Genomic DNA, 22,375 nt, shown 5'->3' on the forward strand with positions numbered 1-22,375 from the left:
CCCTGCTCCCCAGTCTACTCCACCGCCATTCTTGGGTCACTAGTGACTGTCACTTTGGTAAAGCTAATGGTGGGTTCTTGGTCTCATCTCACCCTTCCTTGTCACCAATCACTTCTGCATAGTTTTCTCCATCTCCTTTATTTCTTTTGGCTTAGTCTTTTATTTCATCTCTGTCCGTTTGCCTTTGAGCTTTGGGATTTCTCCAGGAGCACACAGTCTTTGGACCTCACCTGATTTATCCGCAGAGACCTCCTTGTGAGTTCATCTAGTCTCAAGACTTGATGGATGTTAATATGCTCATAGGTTCTCACATCTCTCTGTGCAACGCACAGCTGTTCTCTGAACTCTCTTCATACATCCAGTTTGTGTACTTCTCTCTTCCCTAGGCAATCTAAGAAATATCTCAAACTTAAATATTCCAAACTGACCTTATCCTTCTTACCTAGCATGGAAGCCTACCCTTTCTAGTTATTCCCATCTCAGAGGCACCTCCATCCTCCAGAAATGTTGGCATCCGCTGTGGCTCATCTCACATTCTTGCCTACACCCACCCAGTCTGTCAGCAAAGCCTGTTTATTCTTCCTTTGAAAAACATCCAGGATCCAATTATTTTCCCGCATTTCCACTTCTGCTTCCCTGAGCCAAGCAACTGTCACCTCTCACCTGGCTGTCAGAATATATTCTAACTAACGCTCCAGCTTCAGCTCTTGCTTTCCTTTGGTGTTTTCTCTGTATTGCAGAAAAATGATCTTGTTAGTGTGAGTAGGGCATGTCACGCTGGTCCCCAGAACCTTCCAGAGGTTTCCTGGCAAAGCTTATTTCCTGTAGAGTTTTTCTTAATTTTTTTTCCCTTGGCTGCAGTGTGTGTGTGTGTGTGTGTGTGTGTGTGTGTGTGTGTGTGTGTGTGTGTACAAGTTGTTTTGATTTGGGTAATGGGTTTTTTTTAAAAAGGACTAGTCGCACAGATTGCAGATTGTCTGAAAATCCAGAGAAAGTGGTTTTACCTCTGATGTCACTGTTACTGATTTCGGTACCCTGGGTATTGTATATATGTTTATTAGGACTAGAGAAAGGAAGGGGAACATCAAAATGGAGAGACAAAGGGTAAAAAGTGAACCAAGGCATCAGCAATACTCACAAAACTATGTGCCATAATCCAACTGTACAATCTTGAGGGGGGAGGGAGAAAAATGAGGGAGGAGATAACAAGTTTGATAAGAAATGTATTCACTGCCTTATATATTAAACTATAACACCTCTGTACATCACTTTGACAATAATAAATAAATAATAAATAAATAAATAAAAAGGACTGGGCCAGTGGCTTTTATGCCTTCAGTATACATTAAGTAAAAAAAAAAATCACTGTGTTGATATAAATTTGTCTTGAACTATAGAGAGAGTTGACATCTTTATAGTACTGAGTCTTTAAATTTATTTCTAAAACATTTTGTTACTGTTGTGACATTTTGTCTAGTTTCTTTTTTAACTTGCTATTTTGAGGGAGTGAGAACACTGTTGATTTTTGTTGGTTTTAATTACCTTATTGATGTAACTTTGGTCATGTCTCATAATTGTATCTGTTTTTTTCTAGAAATAGGAGAACATTTACTAGGGCTTATAGTAGGTGGCTAACCCCATCCCATAACTATAGTTCTTAGGTATGAGTCCCCCAACTATGTCAGCTTTGTTTTCATTCTTCATGTCTTTCTACTCTCTTGCTCTTTCTCTCCTGTTCTTTCTTTTTCAGTCTTTTCTAGTAGAAGGTTTGTCATAGTTGTAAAAAGTCACATATTCAGGTGATGCTATATTCTAAACATCTTAATTGCTTCCCAGAAAAATACGGGTTTTTGCTGATAGGAGAAAATAGTGACATTTTTGCTTACTGTTTGTTTAGCTTTTATGAACTGTGGAAGTGAAGACACTGCTCCTGTCATTATCTTCGTTTCCAAAATGTTTGCAGTGGATGCCAAGGTCTTGCCTCAGAATAAAACAAGGTAAGGCAAAAGGGGTGCTGGGCTGTGCTGGCAAAGGGGTGCGTTGGGGGAATAGAGGAGCACAAGTGATGCCTCCCCTCCTGGTCCCAGCATTCAGATTGAGCCGGTTCTCAGGACAACAGCAGGTTGGAAATAGTCCCTTGTCCCTTAGAGTTCTGACATGTGTATAGGACACAGTTGCTGAAACCACCTCTGGGTTTGCCCACTTGGCTGATGTGAACTTGGGAGAGTAGCAATAGAGAGTAACAACAGTTGGCTGTTATGGGACATGTTGGGAAACATACAACCCAAGCCTCCTGTCCTTTTCTTCCACCTCAGTAAGATTGGAGGTGTCCCAGTAACCTCTACCTCTCTATGTATATTGTCTATGCATATGTGGCAGGTGTGGAGAGGGATTACTTCTCATGTTCCAAAGTCTTGATTGAGGGCTTTCTGTGCCCTGCATCACCTGTCTTTTATATGAATTCTCCTTCTCATCTCTTCTGACTCCCCGACTAGTTTAGGTCCTGGTCATCTCCTGTGGAACTGGTGATAGAGAATTGAAAGTCTGAGCTAGAAATCTATGGAGTTGAATTTGGGCTCCTCCATTTGATAATCTGTGTTGTGTGAGTTTGGGTCAAATGACTGAAAATTTTCCATGTCTCCATCTTCCCATGTGTGACACAGGGCTTTGTGTAGCTCGTTTCACTGTGGTAAATGTGCTGGAAGGTCCAAGGTGACAACACTGCTCACACTTGCAGATCCTCTCCTGGGTTTTTTAGCCAAGAATCTGGGAAGCTGCCTAAGGATTACTTGAAGGAACAGCCAGTGTTAAGCCCCAGGCAGGAGGAGGCAGAAGAAACATGGATGCAGCTGACCACCCTGCAGTCACACATGTCCACCTGCACATAGCCTCATCTGCTTGAATACTTTCTGAGCCTAACACCAGTGCTGATCATTTTAATCTGACCTTGTAGATTTTCGAGAGCCAGCACTCAACCCTTTCTTCTAATTCTCATTCTCCACAAACTTAAGGGAAATGAAATGCCGATTTCTTTTTGAGGCCTTTTGTATGCTATTATGAGCCTTGGTATCTGTTACACGTTGCCTTCCTTCCCTCTGGTCTCTGATTCTTCCTGAAGGACTTTGGGGTGTCTGAGAAAGGTGCCATGTTATTGCGCTTGGCTCTACTTGGGGAGCTGTTGTCAAAAAGAACCTGATAGGACAGCTCTTAACTGCTCTAACCAAGGACAGCCTTGGAGAAGTCTCTGCCTGGGAGACATTGGGACTGGTCTGGCATCTCATCTGGCGACACCAGCCCTTGCTGTTTCTCCTTTTTTGATGTTGCCTGGTGATGTCCTCTAGGCCTCTCACACAAGAAGAGATTGCTCAGAGACGGGAGCGTGCGAGGAAAAAGGCATGCAGAGAGGCTTACAGCTGCACAGGGCCAGGGCGCCCACAGAGCCCAGCCCAGACGAGAGCACCTTCAAACGAGTCCACAGGGTGAAGAACCAAAAGGTACAGCTTTCCTGCACTGGCTTCTGTGCACATACCAAACCAAGGCCTTCGTCCTTTAAGCTTCATCATAGTTTTTGTCAATTTTTCTTTTCATTCTTGGTGTTCCTATCAGGTAAATGAAGCAAACATGTTATTTTCACTGTTCTCTGCAGTCCCTGCGTAAGTTTCTTGGCACTTACTATCCTTTTGCTTCCAGCAGGTGATGAGCAGGAAGTGGAGAGTGTGGCTTCTACCCCTGTTCCCCAGGAAGAAAGCAACCAAGAGTCTTTCATTGCATTTGCTCGAGTGTTCAGTGGTGTAGCTCGAAGAGGAAAGAAAATTTTTGTTTTGGGGCCCAAGTACAGTCCACTTGAATTTTTGCAGCGGGTAAGAATTAGAAGTTTAAATGTTAGAGTGCTGTTTGTGGTGGCTGTGCAGTGAGTAGAAAGACAGTTGTTTAACCCTCAGATGTGAATCCCAGGTGTGAACCCCCAGATGTGAATCACCAGGTATGAAACCTTAGGTATGAATCCCTGGGGTATGAAGGCCATAGTGTGGAATTCCTGGGTGTGAATTCCCAGGTGAGAATCCCAAGCTGTGAATCTCTAGGCATGACCCCCCAGGTATGAATCCCCAGGTATGAATCTCTAGGTACGAACCCCAAGGTATGAATCCCCAGGTGTGAATCTCTAAGGGTGAACCTCCAGATCTGAATCTCTAGATATGAATGAACTCCTTGGTGTGTTGCTGATTGGGTAGCATGTGTTGTATGCGGCTCCCATAGTAACACTTAGGAAAGTGCCAGTATGTGAGCCCTTTTTTCTTTTTCTGCTTGTTTATCACCCTCTCTCTTCACTGCTGTCTTCACTTCTGTATGTTTTGCCATCTGAAAGTCCATGCCCTTGTAGATTGTTCTGTCAAAAGCATCTTGTTTATTCCTGTTAGCTCCTCTGTATGAACTTTACAGCTAGTTTGTCAGGTATTGTGAAAAAGTCCTTGGTGACTGATTGGAATTACTTTAAATCAATACATCTATTTGGCACAAGCCAACATTTGTATTACAGGACCTTTCCATGAATGTGTTAGGCTTATCCATTTTTGTTTGTCGTTTTTTTATTGTTTTTCATTTAAGTTTTATTTTTTCTATAAAGATCTCCCATCATTTTGTTAGATTTTTCCCTATTTATCTTATATATTGTTACACAAACACATCTATTCTGTCTTCAGATCTTTGGAAATTAGCTTTTGTCTTTGCCACCTTGCTGTTGCACTAATTATAATTTATCTGTAACTTTTTTTAATTTTAAGTATCTGGTTATTTCATTCATACTAACTTCATTGCCTTATCTCTAGTCTTTATACCCCCCTTCCTTTTAATGTATCTTTAGAGTTACCTTATGGTGTTGCACTTGTATCAGAACATGTATATTAACATCTCTCTGATACTAGAAAAGCCACCATTTTTATGAGGTTTCCAATTCCACCTTAACATAGAAAGCTCTTTTTCTGAGTCTTTGTGGACTGCCTCTATAACTGTCAGTCACTCTATGCTATGGTGTTAGTTATCTTTTATTTGCTGTGTCTGAGGCATTTTTTTCCTCTCTTCCTAGCATTGGTAGCATGCCTAGGGCCTTTGAGAACCAACGATACATTTTATGGTTGATTGATGTATTTTTTGGGTACGTAAATTGATATAGAGGATATCTTTTTGAAGAACTTTGAATCACTCCAGCTCCTTGTGATTAAATATGACATAGGAGAAGTGCATAAATCTACCAGACTTGCAGCATATTTTTGCTGTGTATGCTCTGCTGTTTGTCAGTGTTCCTAATATTTTACCACTTACCCCCTTCCAGATAAGCTACATAGCAGACGGCAGGTGTTTGACTTTTTTCATGACATTTTTGTTAGTTATGTGCTACTAGGCCATTAGCCCTGATTAAGCGCATGAACATATCGCAAGACCAAAGCTATTTTAAAGTGTAATGGCAACACTGAGTATTATACTAGCAGTGCAGTCGCCCAGAACTGGTATACATGTGCCATGATTCTCATAAATACTGCAAGAGGCTCTGGGACCAGCAAACACATCACTCTCAAGACACTGTAACTTAATGCTTATGATTAAGTATGAGTCCAGACAGGTTTTTGTTATTAGAGAAGTTTCTGTATTGCATATTTTCTTCATAGAGTGAGGCATTGTTTATTACATCATTGCAAATCACATGTTTCAGATTTACATGAAAGGGGGCTGTATCGTATCTAGTTGATAAATAAAAATAACTTTATGGATACTTATTATTGATTTCAAATGTCTACTGCATATCCTCCATTATTTTTCTTTTCCCAGGTACCATCAGGCTTCTCTGCTCCACTGGATGACCTCCCCCCGGTCCCTCACATGGCATGCTGTGTGCTGGAGAACCTCTATCTCCTGATGGGACGGGAGCTAGAGGAACTGGAGGAGGTGCCTCCTGGCAATGTGTTTGGTACGTGACCTGTGTCACATCTGCCCATGCCCAGGTTATCCAGCATGCCTCTAGAAATTTGGTGAATTGTTTCAGACCGTAACTTTGACCTTGTTTGTAACTTGGCAGTTTTTTCTTATTTCTTGAACCTAGTATGTTTGACTAATCAGCATGTGAATCAGTTACTTCCTATTCTGCACATGCACTTACTGTTCCAGTGACTCCTTAATGCTCTGGCCTCATTTCCATTGTTTGGGAAAATGAGAGGAAATTCCTCATACAAAGTCTGTCAGGTGACTAAGACATTTCTGGTCCCAAATTTTAACAAACTACTGTGATGCAAAAGTATGTTTAGCTTTTTGCTTTCCCCCCTTGTTTTTAGTCTTCTGAGTATTGCCTCCCAATCAGTAGTTTCTTATGAGCTATTTGTTTGGTTTTTTTTTCTATGAATGTTTTTCTTTGTCTCCTTAGTCCTTATTGCTTACTTGATTTCTGTCTCTTGTTTACAGAATTCACGCTTAGAGGTGGTACTTAGTGCTTAGTTAGATTCAGGTTAAGAGATTCCTTTTTTTTGGCCAGTCCTGGGCCTTGAACTCAGGGCCTGAGCACTGTCCCTGGCTTCTTCCCGCTCAAGGCTAGCACTCTGCCACTTGAGCCACAGCACCGCTTCTGGCCGTTTTCTGTATATGTGGTGCTGGGGAATTGAACCTAGGGCCTCGTGTATCCGAGGCAGGCACTCTTGCCACTAGGCTATATCCCCAGCCCAAGAGATTCCTTTTTGGAGTCAGTCTCTGGAACATACATCATCCCATTGCGTGTTGTCTTCTAACCCCGCCCCCGCCATCACGGCCACTGTGAAAACTGCTTGTTTAGTGGTTGCTTGGGCTGGAAAGTCTCTTCAGATTTTAAGAAAAGGCCTAGAATATCTAGGGGTTTGTCTAGAAATATAGAAATTTGCCAAAGCATTTTATAACCATCCTGCAGAGATACATTCTTTATTTTTAAATTCATAAATTTTTTTAAATGGCTTGAAATCATTAGAATCTCTAGCTTCTCGTCAGTGTGAACTATTCTTTTCCATCCCTTTGGAAATCACTACTGAACTTTAACAAGTGATTTCCTTTATGAGCTGCCACAGACAGCTTTATCAGGAAGGTGACTCGGAGATGAGAACACACCCTGCTTCCATTCCTAAGCCCTCCTTGGGATCACTGCACTACTGAGACTCAGTCTGGTTAGTTGCTTAATGGAGGTTGTCAAAGATGATCTCAGCAGATTGGAAAGTTGAGAAGACAGTCTGCTGAGAGGATGGTTTTTATTGTTTTATTATGTCTCCTCTAGTCAGGGCCCCTTGTTCATGTTTGTGCTTGTTTCCTAGTAGAGATTACAGGACACATTAATTGCTAGAGTTATGTAAGGATAAAAATCATTTCTTTCTCTTCTGCCTCAGGTAGCCTTGGCTCTACCATCTGCTCGAGCAAAAATTGTGGGGTAATGGTAGGATCTGAGTAAAAGTGACTGAACACTTCTTTATTAGTCACATTTGCCATGTGAGAATAAGGCAGGTGGACATATCACTATGGGACAAAGTGGACTGAAGAGCAAAGGCCAGGTGTCTTCTATAAGACTTGTGGCTGCAAGTAAATGAACACTGAACTGTGGGGGAAGCCCATGGTCATCCTGATGGCTGTCCTGCATCATCAGAAGGCCAGAGTCAGCTGGCCTGCTTTAATCCTCAGCGTGGCACTTTGTCCCCATGGAACTAGGATAGCTTGAGTGTCTGGGATCACATCTGCATTGTGCACAGGAAGAGGGCACAAGGGGCCCATGCACATGTGCGTGTCTGGGAAGAAATGCCCTCTTGATGACCTCTGTATGTGTTCATGGTTTTGTGATTTTTGTCCTGTGGCTAACAGGAGGCAAGGTGTGAGCCCCTGTGTTCACATTAACACGCAAGAGTCCAACAGGACTGTGAGTTTAAAATTGAAGAAGGTAAAACTGAGCTGGCCACTTTGATTTGCCTTTTGAATTGAGACATAGCAGTCATTGTTTCCCACTAAGCTTTTAACTCTTCAGGCATCTATTTCTTAAAGGAAAACTCTGCCTCAGCAATGAGGGATTTGTACCCAAGTGTTCACTAAGGGAACAGTAACCGCCTCAAGATTATTGTTTGGCTGCACTGATAACTCATTCCAGTGTTGCTGTCAGATGATCTCAAACTAGTCACCAGCTCAGAGTAGTAGAATAATGTTGCCAGGCAATTTTCACTTGTTCATTGATTAAAAATGTGGCAAATATGTTAACAGAAGTATGTGTTAACAGCAAATATTTATTAAACCAAGGCTTTTACAAAAGCAACTTGTCAAAGCTAGCAGTAAGTTTGAGACAGGACAGAGGAGAAAGGGAGTCTAGTATTAAAAGATGAGAAGCAGGGAGCCCTTATGCAGGCCAGCATCAGACGAGAATGGTGACTGCTGGGCTTCCCCCAGCCGGTTGCAAGGTGAACTGACTGATGTACGTAGTCATGACCTCTACATGGCAAACCACTCAGCTTAAGTGGAAGATGAAGAGCTGATCTCTGCTCCTGTGGTATCTGATGAGCCAGCCCAACACCTAGGGCAGGAATCTAGAATCTTCCAAGGTCTTTCACTCAAGTGGCAAAGGTTAATGCTCCTTCTTGGGATCCTGGTTAGGAATGGAACGGAGACCTTCCTTCCAGCCTGGTGTCTGGAGAACCAGACGAGAGCACCCACACAGGGAGGAGCCAGGGGTGGCTCCATCTCCTATGGGTGCCTCCAAGAAGTGAATCCCTGTGACTGGCCCAGACTCAAAGGAGGCAAGTGGCTCCACCTTTTGATGGGGTGTATTTTAGCAGCCATGCTGCCAGTCATGCAGGATTGCTTGTTTCCTTTTACATCTTTAGAGGCCCATCACAGGCCATACATCACAACGCGAGGCAGAGATGTTCACAGCGATGGTGGCCAAGGCTGCGAACAGCTATTCGTTTTTGGCCAACTCAGAAGAAAGTAATAGGGCTGATACCCATATGTTTTTCATCAGAAACAATAGAGTCAGTAAACTTACCCAGTGCAAATGGAAAAAGAATCGTTGGAAAAGGAAATGAGAACATTATATGGCATTCTTGGATAGTTCAGTGTTATGTAGTCCATGTCTAAAGGACTTGAGGAATGGAGACTTCACATTTGAACTCAACTATAACTCATTTGGAGAACTTGTGTGTACTGATAAGTATGGAATGGATTTTGTGGTCTGGAAATAGTTGATCTAAAGTTTAAAATCATCTAATTCCAACCTTATGTTTGGATGTGGCTAGAGACTTCACTGTGCTTAACACACAATAGCCTTTTGTTGAATTCTGACTGGGAATATCTGGAAATACATGTTTGCTACTGGCTCCTGCAAAAATGTGAGGGGAAATTCAATTAGGATCCAACTCTTTAGCCTTTTCATATCTACTTTTAGATCTCTTCCATATGGCTGAACCTTCAGGAGTTCATGGACATATTCTGAGAGAGAACACAACATTCCTCTTTTCACAGCATGAGGAGAATAATAAATATTAATTTGTATTTTACTGAGCGGATTTGAGTTCCGCCTGGTTGGTTGGTTAGGCCAATAGTAATTCAGTGTTGGTCGTCAGTGTGGGTTGAAGCTGTGTGAATGTGAGTGTGGAACAAGGAGAAAGTCCTTACTCATGTGGGATGACCTAGGCGAGAGAAACTTGGAAGGGTTTTATTGACAAATTTGATGTAATTTATTCTGGAGGGGAATCTCAGCAGTGTATGGCCCTTAAGAATGTGGTACTTTTCTAATACTTAGTTTACTTATTACAGAATTTATTTTAAATGTGTGTTATATTTTCCCCTGGAGACAATATTTTAATCTACAAAAACCTAACAGTTTTGTTAGTCCCCTATAATTTTAATAGTTTCAGTTCAAGCAAAAAGGGAAACTAATAATTTTTAAGTTAAATAATCAGCTGGGCATGAGTGGCTCACACATATGATCCTGGTACTCAGGAGGCTGTGATCTGAGGATTGCAATTCAAAGCCAGCCCAGGTAGGAAAGACTATGGGTCTCTTATCTCCCAATTAACCACCAAAAAACGGGGAATGGAGCTGTGGTTCAAATGGTAGAGCGCTAGCCTTGAGCACAAAGTTGAAGGACAGTGCCCAGGCACTGAATTTGAGCCACAGGACTATTATACTGTGTTCTGAATCAGCACTGCTCTTCCTCTTCCCTTGGGGGGTGGGGGTGTGTGTGCCAGGGTCCTTCTCCTGTGGAGTTTCCTGACCTGGTCTACACCGATGCAAAGTAAGATCTAGTGGGTCCCCTGACTCCCTTCCCTGGAGGTCAGCTCTCCAGGACCCTTCCCTGTCTTCTCCACTGCTCATGTCTTGCCCCCTCCCCTTCCCCTTTCCTAAGTGGCTTTGATGTTTCAGTGCCCTCTCTGCCCTGACATCTGCTGAATGTGTTATAGGTGACATTCAGACAGCCGCATAGGAAACTCACCTCTCCAGAGAGCTCCACATACAATGGGGAGCTTTAAAACAGTTCTGATCTGATTGGCTGCCGAAGATCCAAGTGGCTGTGCCTCTGAGAGGTCTAGCACAGCCCCCTCCCTCTCAGGGCAGGTTGGAAAGCCGACGGGGCCAGTCCTCACTGACATAGGCTTGGTTTGGGGCTAGAAGAGGTTGAGCCAGCTGCAGCTTCGTGGGCTGAACACAAGGGGGCAGCCTTTCCTACAGATTTTGATCTATTCACAAAAAGGAACAAAGGCTGTGGTTCTTTTCCCAGTGGTCTACACCCCAGTACCCACATTTAAGATGGGTGGCCTTGGGGGCTGGGGATATAGCCTAGTGGCAAGAGTGCCTGCCTCGGATACACGAGGCCCTAGGTTCGATTCCCCAGCACCACATATACAGAAAATGGCCAGAAGTGGCGCTGTGGCTCAAGTGGCAGAGTGCTAGCCTTGAGCGGGAAGAAGCCAGGGACAGTGCTCAGGCCCTGAGTCCAAGGCCCAGGACTGGCCAAAAAAAAAAAAAAAAAAAAAAAAAAAGATGGGTGGCCTCCAACTGTATATTGTGAGTGTTATACCATCATGAAACGCATTTGAGTGCTGAGTGGATTTGCAGCTCGCAGGGCTGAAGTCTGTGGCTACAGTCTAGGATCTGTCAGCTCGGAGTCTGCACATGGTAGCAGGCGGTTTGTGTTATCAGAGGCCGGAATTTGGTGACTGGAAAGCCGAAATCAGCTCAGCTTGTATGAAGTTTGAAGTTCCATCATTTATTTATTTTGGCCTCTCCTTTTTCCCTCTTTCCTCTCCCACCTTTCTTCCAGGTACTAAAGGCATGTTGTGATTATATGTTTTCTCCCTTTGGTTTCCTCTTCATCCTGGAAAATGTGTTTGGTTGCTTCTAGGTGGAAAGCACATTACTATGCAAATGTGTGCTGCCTAGTGTGTAATGAAGCTGAATATTAAATATCATCAATATTCCCATATTCTGGCAATTAGAAGCACATTGTCATAAGTTTTGCTTTATGTCCACACATGGCTATATGTTAGTTTATAGCAGCTCAGCACATAATTGCACTGATGATCATATTTCAAAGGACTTAGGTCGACTGATTCAAGTGCAGAAATGAAGCAAAGCTGTTCTTCCTTTGCCCTCATACCTAAATTCATTTTGTTATTTGACCCTGTAATGGCTGGAAGAAATCAGATATGTTTTGAAATTTAAAGTCAAATTCCCAATCTCCTAGGGCTAGCAGGAGAGAGTAAGAGTAGAAAAATGAATATTTTCTTTTAGGTCTCAACAGAAAGCAGTAATTAGTAGATTCATTATATAATGCTTGTATGTCGTCTGTTAACTGATGGTATTAGAAATGCCACAGTTACCAGTGTACTTAAAGTACACTCTGAACTTGTATCTCACCAGTGCTTATTTAGCACTTACTGTATGTCAGGTATTCGGCCAATTATTTTTCTTTTTCTTTCTTTTCTTAAGAAAGAAAATGACAAAATTATAAATTTATCATCTTTATCTTGCAGATGAAAAAACTAAGATGGAGAGAATTTTACCTTGCCCAGCAAGTCTGCCTTTCATCAGACTTTCAAAGTGTCTTCTGTCTTTGGAGTAACTTTTACTATGTACTAGATTTGAGTTTGGCCCATTGAAGTCAGATTTCTATACATTTCTGACATATTTGTAGGTTTAAAAATAATAAATTTGAAAATCAGTTATATGGTTAGACAATTTATAGTTAAAACCAGGTTAAACTTATGCTAAGATACAAATTTGTCTTTTTAAACAACCAGAGGTGGAAGGTGACAGTTACTTCCATAATTATAGGTGATATAAGTGTTATATTTCTCAGTGCCACAAAACCATGACCAGCAATCTGCCAGGCACTGATGTGTCCCAAGTCTGTCAGCCCTATCTACTCTATCTCCTCAGGAAACTGAGATTGCAGTTCAAAATCAGCCCAGGGAGCCTCTTATCTACAATTAACACCAAAGTTCAGAGGAGTGGCTCCGCTGGTAGACCATCAGCTTTGAGCTGAAAAAGCCAAGAGAGAATTTGAGGCCCTGAGTTCCAGCCCTCACCCCCAAGGGTGAGGGTGAGGGGGAACAGATCTGTGGCTTTGTTTTCTCTATCTCAGTGCCTTGTTGAGTTTTAGGCCTGAAAACTGGGCATGAGGATGTGGAGAGGAAGCCACGTGCTGCACCTGCTTTCCCCGTTCCTCCGTTTTGGAAAAGTGAGGTGTTGACTTTCACAGTTAGGGGGCCACCCAGCCTGGTTTGCTCAGGATGCCCTGCTTTGAGCCTGCTGTCTTGGAGAAGTTTCTCTCAGTGCCTTCACTCCTCCAAACACTGGTTTGGATGATGAATTCTGTGGTCTCTGTTGTAACTGATACAATTTCATCCTGATTTTATTTTAATGGCTAAAGTATGCATTTGACCATACCAGTTCTCTAGTGGCTTAGAAGGCATTTTCTATTTTTGCTCCTGTTAATAGCTGCCTTTTTCATATTTCAGATCATTCTTTAAGCATTACACAAAGATGTTACCATTTGCGCTGTACCAATTTAAGACATAGACTCTGTAAATTCTTAGAGAATGACCCTGCTTCACTTTTGTGTCTCTAAACAAAAACCCAGTGGCTCAAGAAATCATTGTGGACTGGACCTCCCTCAGAATGAACGGGGACTGGGCGTGGCTGAGGGTCCAGTCTGCCTGGCACCACTGCTATCCATACCCAGCTCAGGGACAGCCTCCTGGGCCCTAAGCACTACCAAAGGAGCTTTGAGTAAAGTCATTTTCATCTGGAGTTCTTTCTCTAAGACCACAGAGCTGCCAAAGCAACGAGGCACAGGGGTTACCAGAGCTCCCAGTGTCTAGGCAGGCAGGCCGAGTAGACTGGTCCAATAGCCAGACCTTGTCGTACCCGCACTGTCCTGGGCTGCGAGAAAGAGAAGGCACCCTCACGGGGGTGACTGGGACAATTCATAGAACTCGAAGGAAGTCCCAGACTTCTTGAGGATGGTCAGTGGATGGAGCTGTGTGTTTCTAAAGAGTTACGTTTGCCCTGTTAATTTCTAAGTCGGCATTGCTGTAGAAAGCTAGGTGTATTCAGTAACAATCAGTTATGAGCTAGGGGAGGGAAGAATGACATTTTGTAATATCCAAGTTACAAAATATGGTCTGTACTCTGATAGACCATTCACAGTGCTTGATATGAGTCTCATTCCTCTGCCAATTTTACTCCAGCCAAGTGTCTTCAGGTTAGGCAAAATGAGGACAAGTCAGCTGTTGTTAAATGTAATGATGCTATAGATTCCTGTGAACAAATGTTCCCCCCACCCCACTTTTTAGTAGCATACATGAGTTGTATGCTGTTTTAACCTGTTTTATAATTCTGTTTTCATATATGCATATGAAATACCACCTTTGATAGCTAGAAAATGTAGTTATTTTTTATTTTGTATTCCAAGCACAGAGGCTGCTTATAGGCATAATTGGACAGGTTTCTCATAGAGTACATGTAAAGGAGGCTGTAGGCACTCTAGTCCTGATATCCTAGGTGAGTGTCTACACTAATGTGGTATCTGAGGGTGCTCAGGAAATAGTGAGATCGGCAAGGCTTCTGTCAAGTGTACTTGATCTTCAGGTCTACCAGTCCAGTTTTAGGTCCAGTACTGGCACATCCTAGCATAGTTCTTGGTTGCCTTGTGTTCTTTTTTAAACAGTTACATAGCTTGAATTTTTGTTGTAAAACTAATATCAGTTCTTTGTTGACAAGTATATCTGCTACTCATGAATTTCTAAAGCAGTGTATACTTTTTGCAAGTTCCGGACACTAAAAGAAATGAAGGAGCATCTCTGCAGGCAGTTCCCACCTGCACTGGTAGCAGGCCAGCTGTTTGTCCTTCCATGCTTTTCCCCACTCACACACAGGTAGTGCACCCTGCTTTCTCCCTTGTGTTATAAAAGTGGCATCGAAGGTGTTATTGGTCTGTTGAGCCCAGGAGAGGCACCGTGCACTGTGAATGTGTGCACTCTCTGGGCTCAGACACTATCACATTCTCTTCTGACATATTTTCAGATATTATTGCTAATCCCTTTATCTGTAATATGCAAGGCTTTTCAGCTTATGATGTGGTGAAACCCAAATAAAGTAATGCTTGTTAAAGCACACAGTTCAATATGATCACGGTAATTACAAACAATTGATTATCCGTGCATGAATCTGGTTTTTGTCGTTGCTAAAGAAAGAAGGTTCCTCTGCTTGTGCATGAATAATTTTAGCAGGTTCCAGGCTTCAGAACACATCATTATTCTTAGTGTTCTTGTTACCTTGGAAAACAGCCCTCTTAACCATCTTCAACAGTACTTTTCTTCCATTTTTTTTTCTTCTGTATCTAATGGATGAGAATTAAACTCTGAATTCTATCCAGTTAACCTGTTTTGTAGAGTTCAAGAGTCCTCCTGCCTTATGTCCTAGACATGTCATTGTCGTGATGATTATTGTACCAACAATTAACTAGCTACAACCAGAAGTTTTAACTCAGCCAGAAATATAAAGTTCTTCTTTGTCAGAAAGATTTTGCCCAATTTTTGAACACTTATGTGCAGACTTGACCACGTGGTTTCAGAATATACTCTAGGAACCATGTGGTGGCCTGGAGTGAACTGTGCTGCTGTCTGGGCCTCCTTTATGGAGCGAGTGTGATGCCATGAGTTGATTCCTGGGAGGTGCTGAGCTGGGTCCCTGCTTTCTGCCCTTGTAAGCATTAAGGAATCATTGAAATAAGTGAGCTTGGGACTTCAGGTCCATCTTGTGTTTTTATAGCACTGTATGGTTTTCAGATGTTTTTATCTGTACTATTTGATCCATCCAGTCTGCTTCTGGCTTCTATATTTCAAAGGCCAGGAATAGTTAGGTTGGAAGTAATACCTGTTAGAGTAGGCAATTATTTCCAGGTGGTTTAGACAGGCTACCTTTAAATGATGAAACTTTAAGCTTACTTTTACCTAAAAGAAAGCTTTCCTACTTGAAGTAATCTTAGAAATCAACAGCCCTGAAGATCTCAGGACTTCATTCTTTTCTTCTTTCTCTTTTATAATGAATGTGTATGACTTGCCACAGTGTAGAATGTATAATGACAGCTAGGAAAGTAGCCAAACAGATGGGGCAAAGACAGCTGTGATGGAAATGAATTTTAAACAATTTTCACAACACAAAACTTCCTTCCTTCCTTTCCTCCCTTCCTCCCTTCCTCCCTTCCTTCCTTCCTTCCTTCCTTCCTTCCTTCCTTCCTTCCTTCCTTCCTCCCTCCCTCCCTCCCTCCCTTCCTCCTTTCCTTCCGTCCATCCTTCCTTCTTCCTTACTTTGTCATATTAAGAAAAAAAACACAGAGAGGCAAACTAGCTAGAAAAAATCAGGACCAGTAGTACCTGTGTATCACATGGGCTGGGGACTTTGCTGAGATCTTGCATGTGACCTGATCACTGTTTGTTCCATGTTGTGCCAGGGACTGAGCCCCAGGTTTACACATGCTAAGCCAGTGCTCTATATGTGGGCAGAGCTACATCCTGTTCTCTAAATGGTGTACAACATCAAAGGTTGTATATCTATGCACACACATACACATACATTCTATGTATGTGTATATGTGTCTTGATCACAGCTGGCACTCTACCACTTGAGCCTACACCTCAGTTCTGGCTTTTGCTGGTTAATTGAAGGTAAGAACCTCACAGATTTGTCTGCCCAGGCTGGCTTTGAACTGCTATCCTCAGATCCCAGCCTCTCAAGTAGCTAAGATTACAAGTGTGAGTCACCAGTGCCTGGCTGAAGTTCTCACCGAAAAAAATGATAAAAGTTTGAGGAGATATGTTTAATCTGATTTAAATATTACACAGTGTGTATATGTGTATCAAAACATTACACAGTGGCACATTAATGTATGTAATGTCTGTGTTGTTATTTGTAAGGTAAAAGGTAAGCATTTTTAAATGTTGCAGGAGCACTTACAATTCAGAGCACAGGCTCTTCTCCACTTTCCCAGCATTCTTCAGTACAGGCCTGGACCATAGCAGATCCAAAGGAGCTTGGTGACAGAAACCTGCATGAAGTACTTTTTGGCAGCTACTTTGAGCTTGCCCTCAAAGAAGTCCTGTGTGCCAGGCTGCAATGTCCCCAGAGCCTCCAGATTCTGCATTTCCTCAGCTTTCCTCAGCGGACCATGAGGAAGAGTGATCTGATCTTTACAGAGTACCTGGGCACAGCATGGTGCCACCCAGCGCCCCCAATGGCCTGCGAGTGAAGTGGAGATGGAGGTCTCTCAGAGGGTCTGGCTGCACAGTGACTCACTCTGAGGACCTTGATTAACCTAAGAAGCATTCTACCTCCCCATCAGATGGGAACTCAAGACTCCCACTGAGGGCACCAGGCACCAGGAGATCCAAGTCTGCCACAGATTCCGTTTCTGGGACCTAAGCTGAAGAATGCTAATGTAACCCATTTACAGCATGATCCTAGGATTTACTGCTCCCTGATCAGTGAAACAGTGTGACATGATACTCAAGCCACAACAGACTACTTGTTAAACATCTGTTCAGAAAATGGTTATAAAAGTAATATGTTGCTGGGGCGCCAGTGGCTCATAACCTGTTATCCTAGCTACTCAGGAGGCTGAGATAGAGGGTTGCAGTTTGAACCCAGCCCAGGCAGGAAAGTCCATGAGATGCTGAGTATCTTGTTAACCACCAAAAAGCCAGAAGTAGAGCTATGGCTCAAATGGTAGAGTGCTAGCCTTGAGCGACAAAGCTCACAGACAGCACCCAGGCCCTGAGTTCAAGCCCCAGGGTGAACATTAAAAAAAAAAGTACTTGTATATTAGTGTATTTATTGAGACCATTTGTTTAAATTTGGAAGTCAATACAGTGAAAACTGTCCACAGTTCCCATCCAGAGATAGCCAACATTGGCGTGTGGAGTACATCCTCGTTCTCTTTTTTTCCCTATGCATACATTTGTATTTTCTACTGCCTTCAAGTCCTTCAAGTTGTAATTTTAAAGAACATACATTTTTTTTTAAAGATGGAAGACACTTTTTTAATGAAGCTAATTTAAAGCAATACAAAAGAGACCGCTAGTGGGTCTCCTCCGGGTTTTCCCTTCTTTTCTTCTGATCCTGTCTTACCCACAGTCACGGCGGTCTCTGCATCCTCTGAAACGGTGCTGCTTTCTGTAGAAAGGAGCTGTGAACTGACCCTTCTGGTATATTTTCCTTTCATCGGATCCACAGCAAACCGAAATAGCTCCCAATGGGGGGCGCCCTCCTCTGGCGTCCCCTCTTTAAGTTCTCCTTGCCTCCCTCTTCCTTTGATCATTTCAATCCGGATCTTTTTGTGCTGTGCTGGGGCTGCCATGTCGTCCAGAAGCCACTTGTTTCCTGTTTCTAATTGGAAATATTTAGACCTAAGGTAGAGTCGGCTGCGGTTTCCTGTAAAGCCAAATCTTTTTTTTTCCCCCCCAAATTTTTGTCTTAAAACACTTTTTCAGCATTGCTTTCAACTATGCTAAGTGCTGTGTGTTTCTTGTGTGCTGGCCACATTTTTCCCAGTTATACTTAAGCCACTAGAGTTGAAAGGAAACACAGCCTAAAGCATGCTGTGCAAAAACCTGTATCACTGGGTTGTACCAAATACAAGCTTAGTTCACTGAACAGGAGACCAAGCTCACAAGTCTGTGCCTGATAAAGAAATGCCACCTTTACAGTTAGCTTATTAGCTAGTAGTGAACACAAAAATTAAATATGGAATATATATCACATTCCAAGTGTAATTCTGATTTGTATTAATGGGACTATATAAAATGACTGCTCTGTGATCACTGTCACCACCATGGCTCATTGCACAAGGGGACAGTTGTACTTCCAAATCTGTCCTACCACATCTATCTATCTATTTATCTTTGCTTATCTGTCTGGCTTTGTCTCCCCACCCCTACTTGCTTTGTGTTTCTGCCCTTAAAGCCATATCATTGAAAGACTAACGGGAAGTTGAGTGAACACTAGTCAGTCCTGTGAAAATCCAATTTCCTAAGCTCTGAAAGTTAGATGCCAAATAGAAAAGGCTCTGGGAAGTACTATGTGGGATGTGGGTGGGGGGGGGGGGCAAAATAATAAGGGAAACCAACCTCTGGAGAAAAAAATATAATAACGTTTATTGTGTTAATAAATATTTTTTAAAACCATAGAAATGTAAAGGCTTGGGCTGGGAATATGGCCTAGTGGCAAGAGTGCTCACCTCATGCACATGAAACCCTGGGTTCGATTCCCCAGCACCACATATATAGAAAATGGCCAGAAGTGGTGCTGTGGTTCAAGTGGCAGAGTGCTATCCTTGAGCAAAAAGAAACCAGGGACAGTGCTCAGGCCCTGAGTCCAAGCCCGGGACTGGCAAAAAAAAAAAAAAAAGGAAGAAGAAGAAGAAATGTAAAGGCTTGAGTGTTTAAACCAATAGTCTGGATATTTTCTTTGTGTCTCCTGGTGCCTGCTTCCTAACTTCTCACCACCTGCACAACAAATGTGTGCGGCAGTGATGGTGTCTGTGATGGAATCAGGTAAGCTGGAACCACCCTGTGATGCTAGTTAGTGGAAATGATCAGAATTTCTGTGTTCTTGACAGCAGTCAAACATTGAGGTTTACAGATTGCACAACACAGGTGAGTAGTGAGCCCTCACCTAATGTGGGAGCTACGTTCCAGAGACCCCACAATAGGTGAGAATCATAAAGTAGAAGTGTTAGATAGTTGTCCCTCACTAGATTGTGGTTCACTTGTTGCTACTTTGAGGATTTTTCACATTATCACAGGAGCCTCTGGAATATAGCTCCCACAATAGGCGAAGGATCACTATTTAAGTTTTGGGGTTTTTTTTAACCTGCGATACAGTGAAGCCACAATAAGTGAACTGCAGTATAGCAAGGGAGATGTTTGCAAGCATTTGGCTCTGGGATGGATGCATTATGTTTATGCTGTTGTTTTTCACCCTTCACTCACTCTGGATTGTGTTCTTCCCCTAGGGATAGGAGGCCTTCAAGACTTTGTACTGAAGTCTGCAACCCTGTGCAGCCTGCCATCCTGTCCCCCGTTTATACCACTCAGCTTTGAAGCCACCCCGATCGTCAGAGTTGCTGTTGAGCCAAAACATCCAAGTAAGAGGAACAGATAGTGCTCATTTCAAACGTGTACATTCATGACTGCATTTCTCAGGGTTTTTCAGCAGGGTAGTAGTGATTTGTGTTCAAGTATATAGAAGCAGTAGCCCATGGCAGGGTCTCTGACTGTTATAGGCATCTGGCATGCATGACTAGGTCCCACATGTAGGGAGACAGTTGGAGGGCAGAGATGGTCTCCTCTGCACCTCTGCTACCCTGGCTCAGGGTTGAGGCTTAGCAAAGTGTATGTTCCTTGTGGCTGCCTCTTGGGCTGGTTCTTTGGTTCAGAATGCATCCTCTGCCCCTTGTTCTGGGCTTGCACTGAGCATTTCCTGTCTGTTTGGAATCTACTTCTTACCCCTCCATGCTGGCTCTTGGCTCTGACACTCATGTGCCTGGCCATGTAACAGTGAGCCTGTAGACTCAAGGCTTGTCCTGTTCCATCTCATCCCTCCAACCACACTCCCCCCTGTCATTGAACCCTCCTTCCTGTGCTTTTGACACTCTGGTGCCTGGGAAGAGGCTGCAGGGGACCAAAGAGCCAGTGTATGAAAGGGTACTTTTCCATAGACTTTATGTCTGGACCTGTGTGTTTTTTCTCTCCCTAATTCTCATCCCTCCTTGAGTTCTAAGATATTCTTAGCCATTGAAGGCCCTTCTCATCCTATTACAGATGGTCAGAGGACTGAACTTTAACCTTTGGGGTTAGTCTTAGAAAAGGCCATTTGCCATGGCCGCAGACCTAGGCAGTACATCTGAGCAGAATGTCACTACAAGATAGCAGGATGGTCTAGTAGGACAGTTGCCACTGTAGTTGTCCCTGGGGAAAGCCCAGAACCAGGCTCATTATCACTGGTCAGGCATACCAGTGCCCCAGAGCCCTACGAACCCTGGTAGATCCTGTACTATGGAACCCACACTTCCCCAAGCGGCTCCACAGACACATCCTGCAGTAAGAAGCTCTGCTGAAGTCCCTTGAACATCATCATAAATGCTTCTTCTGCTTACTTGTTGACTTTTATGTCCTCTTTAAAGAAATATTCTGTTACATGTGTAGATCTGTTGTGTGCACATTTATCATGAGTGAGGTGAATTTATAGGCACAATAATGGTGCTTTGTGTCTGCTGAGGATTTGAAGAAGTGAGGCAGGTGAACATGGGAGTCAGAGATGTGCTTATGAGTGTCTCCTGTTAGCGTCTGTGCAGATCAGGTACTAGAAGGCACTTTTCTTCACATTACTGCAAGATTAGGAAGAAAAACAGACCATTACCCACAGTTTACTTCATAGGTGGGCATCAGCAGTACAGGCATCAGCCTGTAATCCCAGCTATTCGGGAAGATGAGATCCAGAGGATGGAGATTTGAAGCCAGCCCAGGCAGTTCAGTATTTACTTCCTGTCATGTCCCATTGGTGTCTTATCGCCATGGTCTTTTGTGTGTCTTCATCCTCAGATTGTATTTTACCAGTATCCATCTGTCGCCATAGGTGAGATGCCTCAGCTCATGAAAGGAATGAAGCTGTTGAACCAGGCAGATCCATGCGTGCAGATCTTGATTCAGGAGACAGGAGAACACGTTTTGGTTACAGCTGGAGAAGTCCATCTGCAGCGGTGCTTAGATGATTTAAAGGAAAGGTTGGTCAAAATTCTCCAGGTAGAGAGAGAAGTCCATGGGATGTTTTAGTGTTTCCCACATCACTTAGATGTAGGGTATACTTTTTTTTTTTTTTTAGAAAAATGGAATACCCTCGACACAGCCATGAACTGGATCATACATAAGACAGATAAATACATATGATCATATAAGACAAGAATAAGCAAACTCTATTGTTGACATTATATTTAAAGTTCTAGGTGAATTTTCTTTGGCATATGCCACATATGGCTACTATATATGATTTTGGTACACTGGGTATTGTATATATGCCTACCTGATCTAGGGAAGGGAAAGAAAAATGAGGGTGTAAGATATCATAAGATATGTTGTACTCACTGCCCTATTATGTAACTGTACCCCTTTTGCACAACACCTTGTCAACAAAATTTAATTAATAAAAATGGAAGATAAAAACCGTTAGCATAGAACCTCATACATAATAAGTGATCATCAACAAAATACACATGCACATACATTTCTTATTTTTTATCATTACTATTATTAGCTCTTATATCCAATTCCTCAGTGAGACTGAGCTGTAGTTCTCCATCATGATGCCAGATTTAAGTATCAGAGTAATTGCAAGTCAGTACAATGTCAGGCAAAGTCTGTTTTGTATGTTTTGTAACTGTGTAACAGTGCAATAAGCTAATCCTTGAAAGTGGAAAACAGCATAAAACCATACTTTAGTGGAAGAAATGTTTTCTCACATTTTTATTTTCTTCTATACATTATAGCACTTCTCAGATTCTGTATTCTAAAATCAATTCAATCCAGGTATCATTTTCAGAAAGCCATCTACAGCTTCTCTTTGAAGCTTCTCAAATTGATCAAAAGACATAAAATCCAATAATAAGATACTTGCCCCACATCCACAAAATGGAGAAGACAAAGAAATCTAGAATCAAACATAAGCACTTAAAAAACTTATAGTATTCAGTGTCCATACTAAGTAACACTTCCCTGTGTTTGCATATGTACACACATATACACAAAACTACAATGCCACACACATATACACATAATAC

General features: G+C 42.6%; 1 protein-coding gene across 1 annotated transcript in view; it reads left to right on the plus strand.

Annotated features, from left to right (window-relative positions):
- The window catches only part of Efl1 (elongation factor like GTPase 1), a 48,005-nt gene that overhangs the window by 17,800 nt on the left and 7,830 nt on the right, over window positions 1–22,375 (plus strand). The window contains 7 exon segments of the mRNA XM_048368887.1: window positions 1,898–1,997; window positions 3,342–3,387; window positions 3,389–3,494; window positions 3,694–3,860; window positions 5,824–5,962; window positions 19,556–19,687; window positions 21,178–21,325. Coding sequence (XP_048224844.1) covers window positions 1,898–1,997; window positions 3,342–3,387; window positions 3,389–3,494; window positions 3,694–3,860; window positions 5,824–5,962; window positions 19,556–19,687; window positions 21,178–21,325 — 838 coding nt within the window.

The sequence above is a fragment of the Perognathus longimembris genome, chromosome 20 (assembly GCF_023159225.1).
Source record: "Perognathus longimembris pacificus isolate PPM17 chromosome 20, ASM2315922v1, whole genome shotgun sequence".
In the NCBI taxonomy this organism is placed as follows: Eukaryota; Metazoa; Chordata; class Mammalia; order Rodentia; family Heteromyidae; genus Perognathus; species Perognathus longimembris.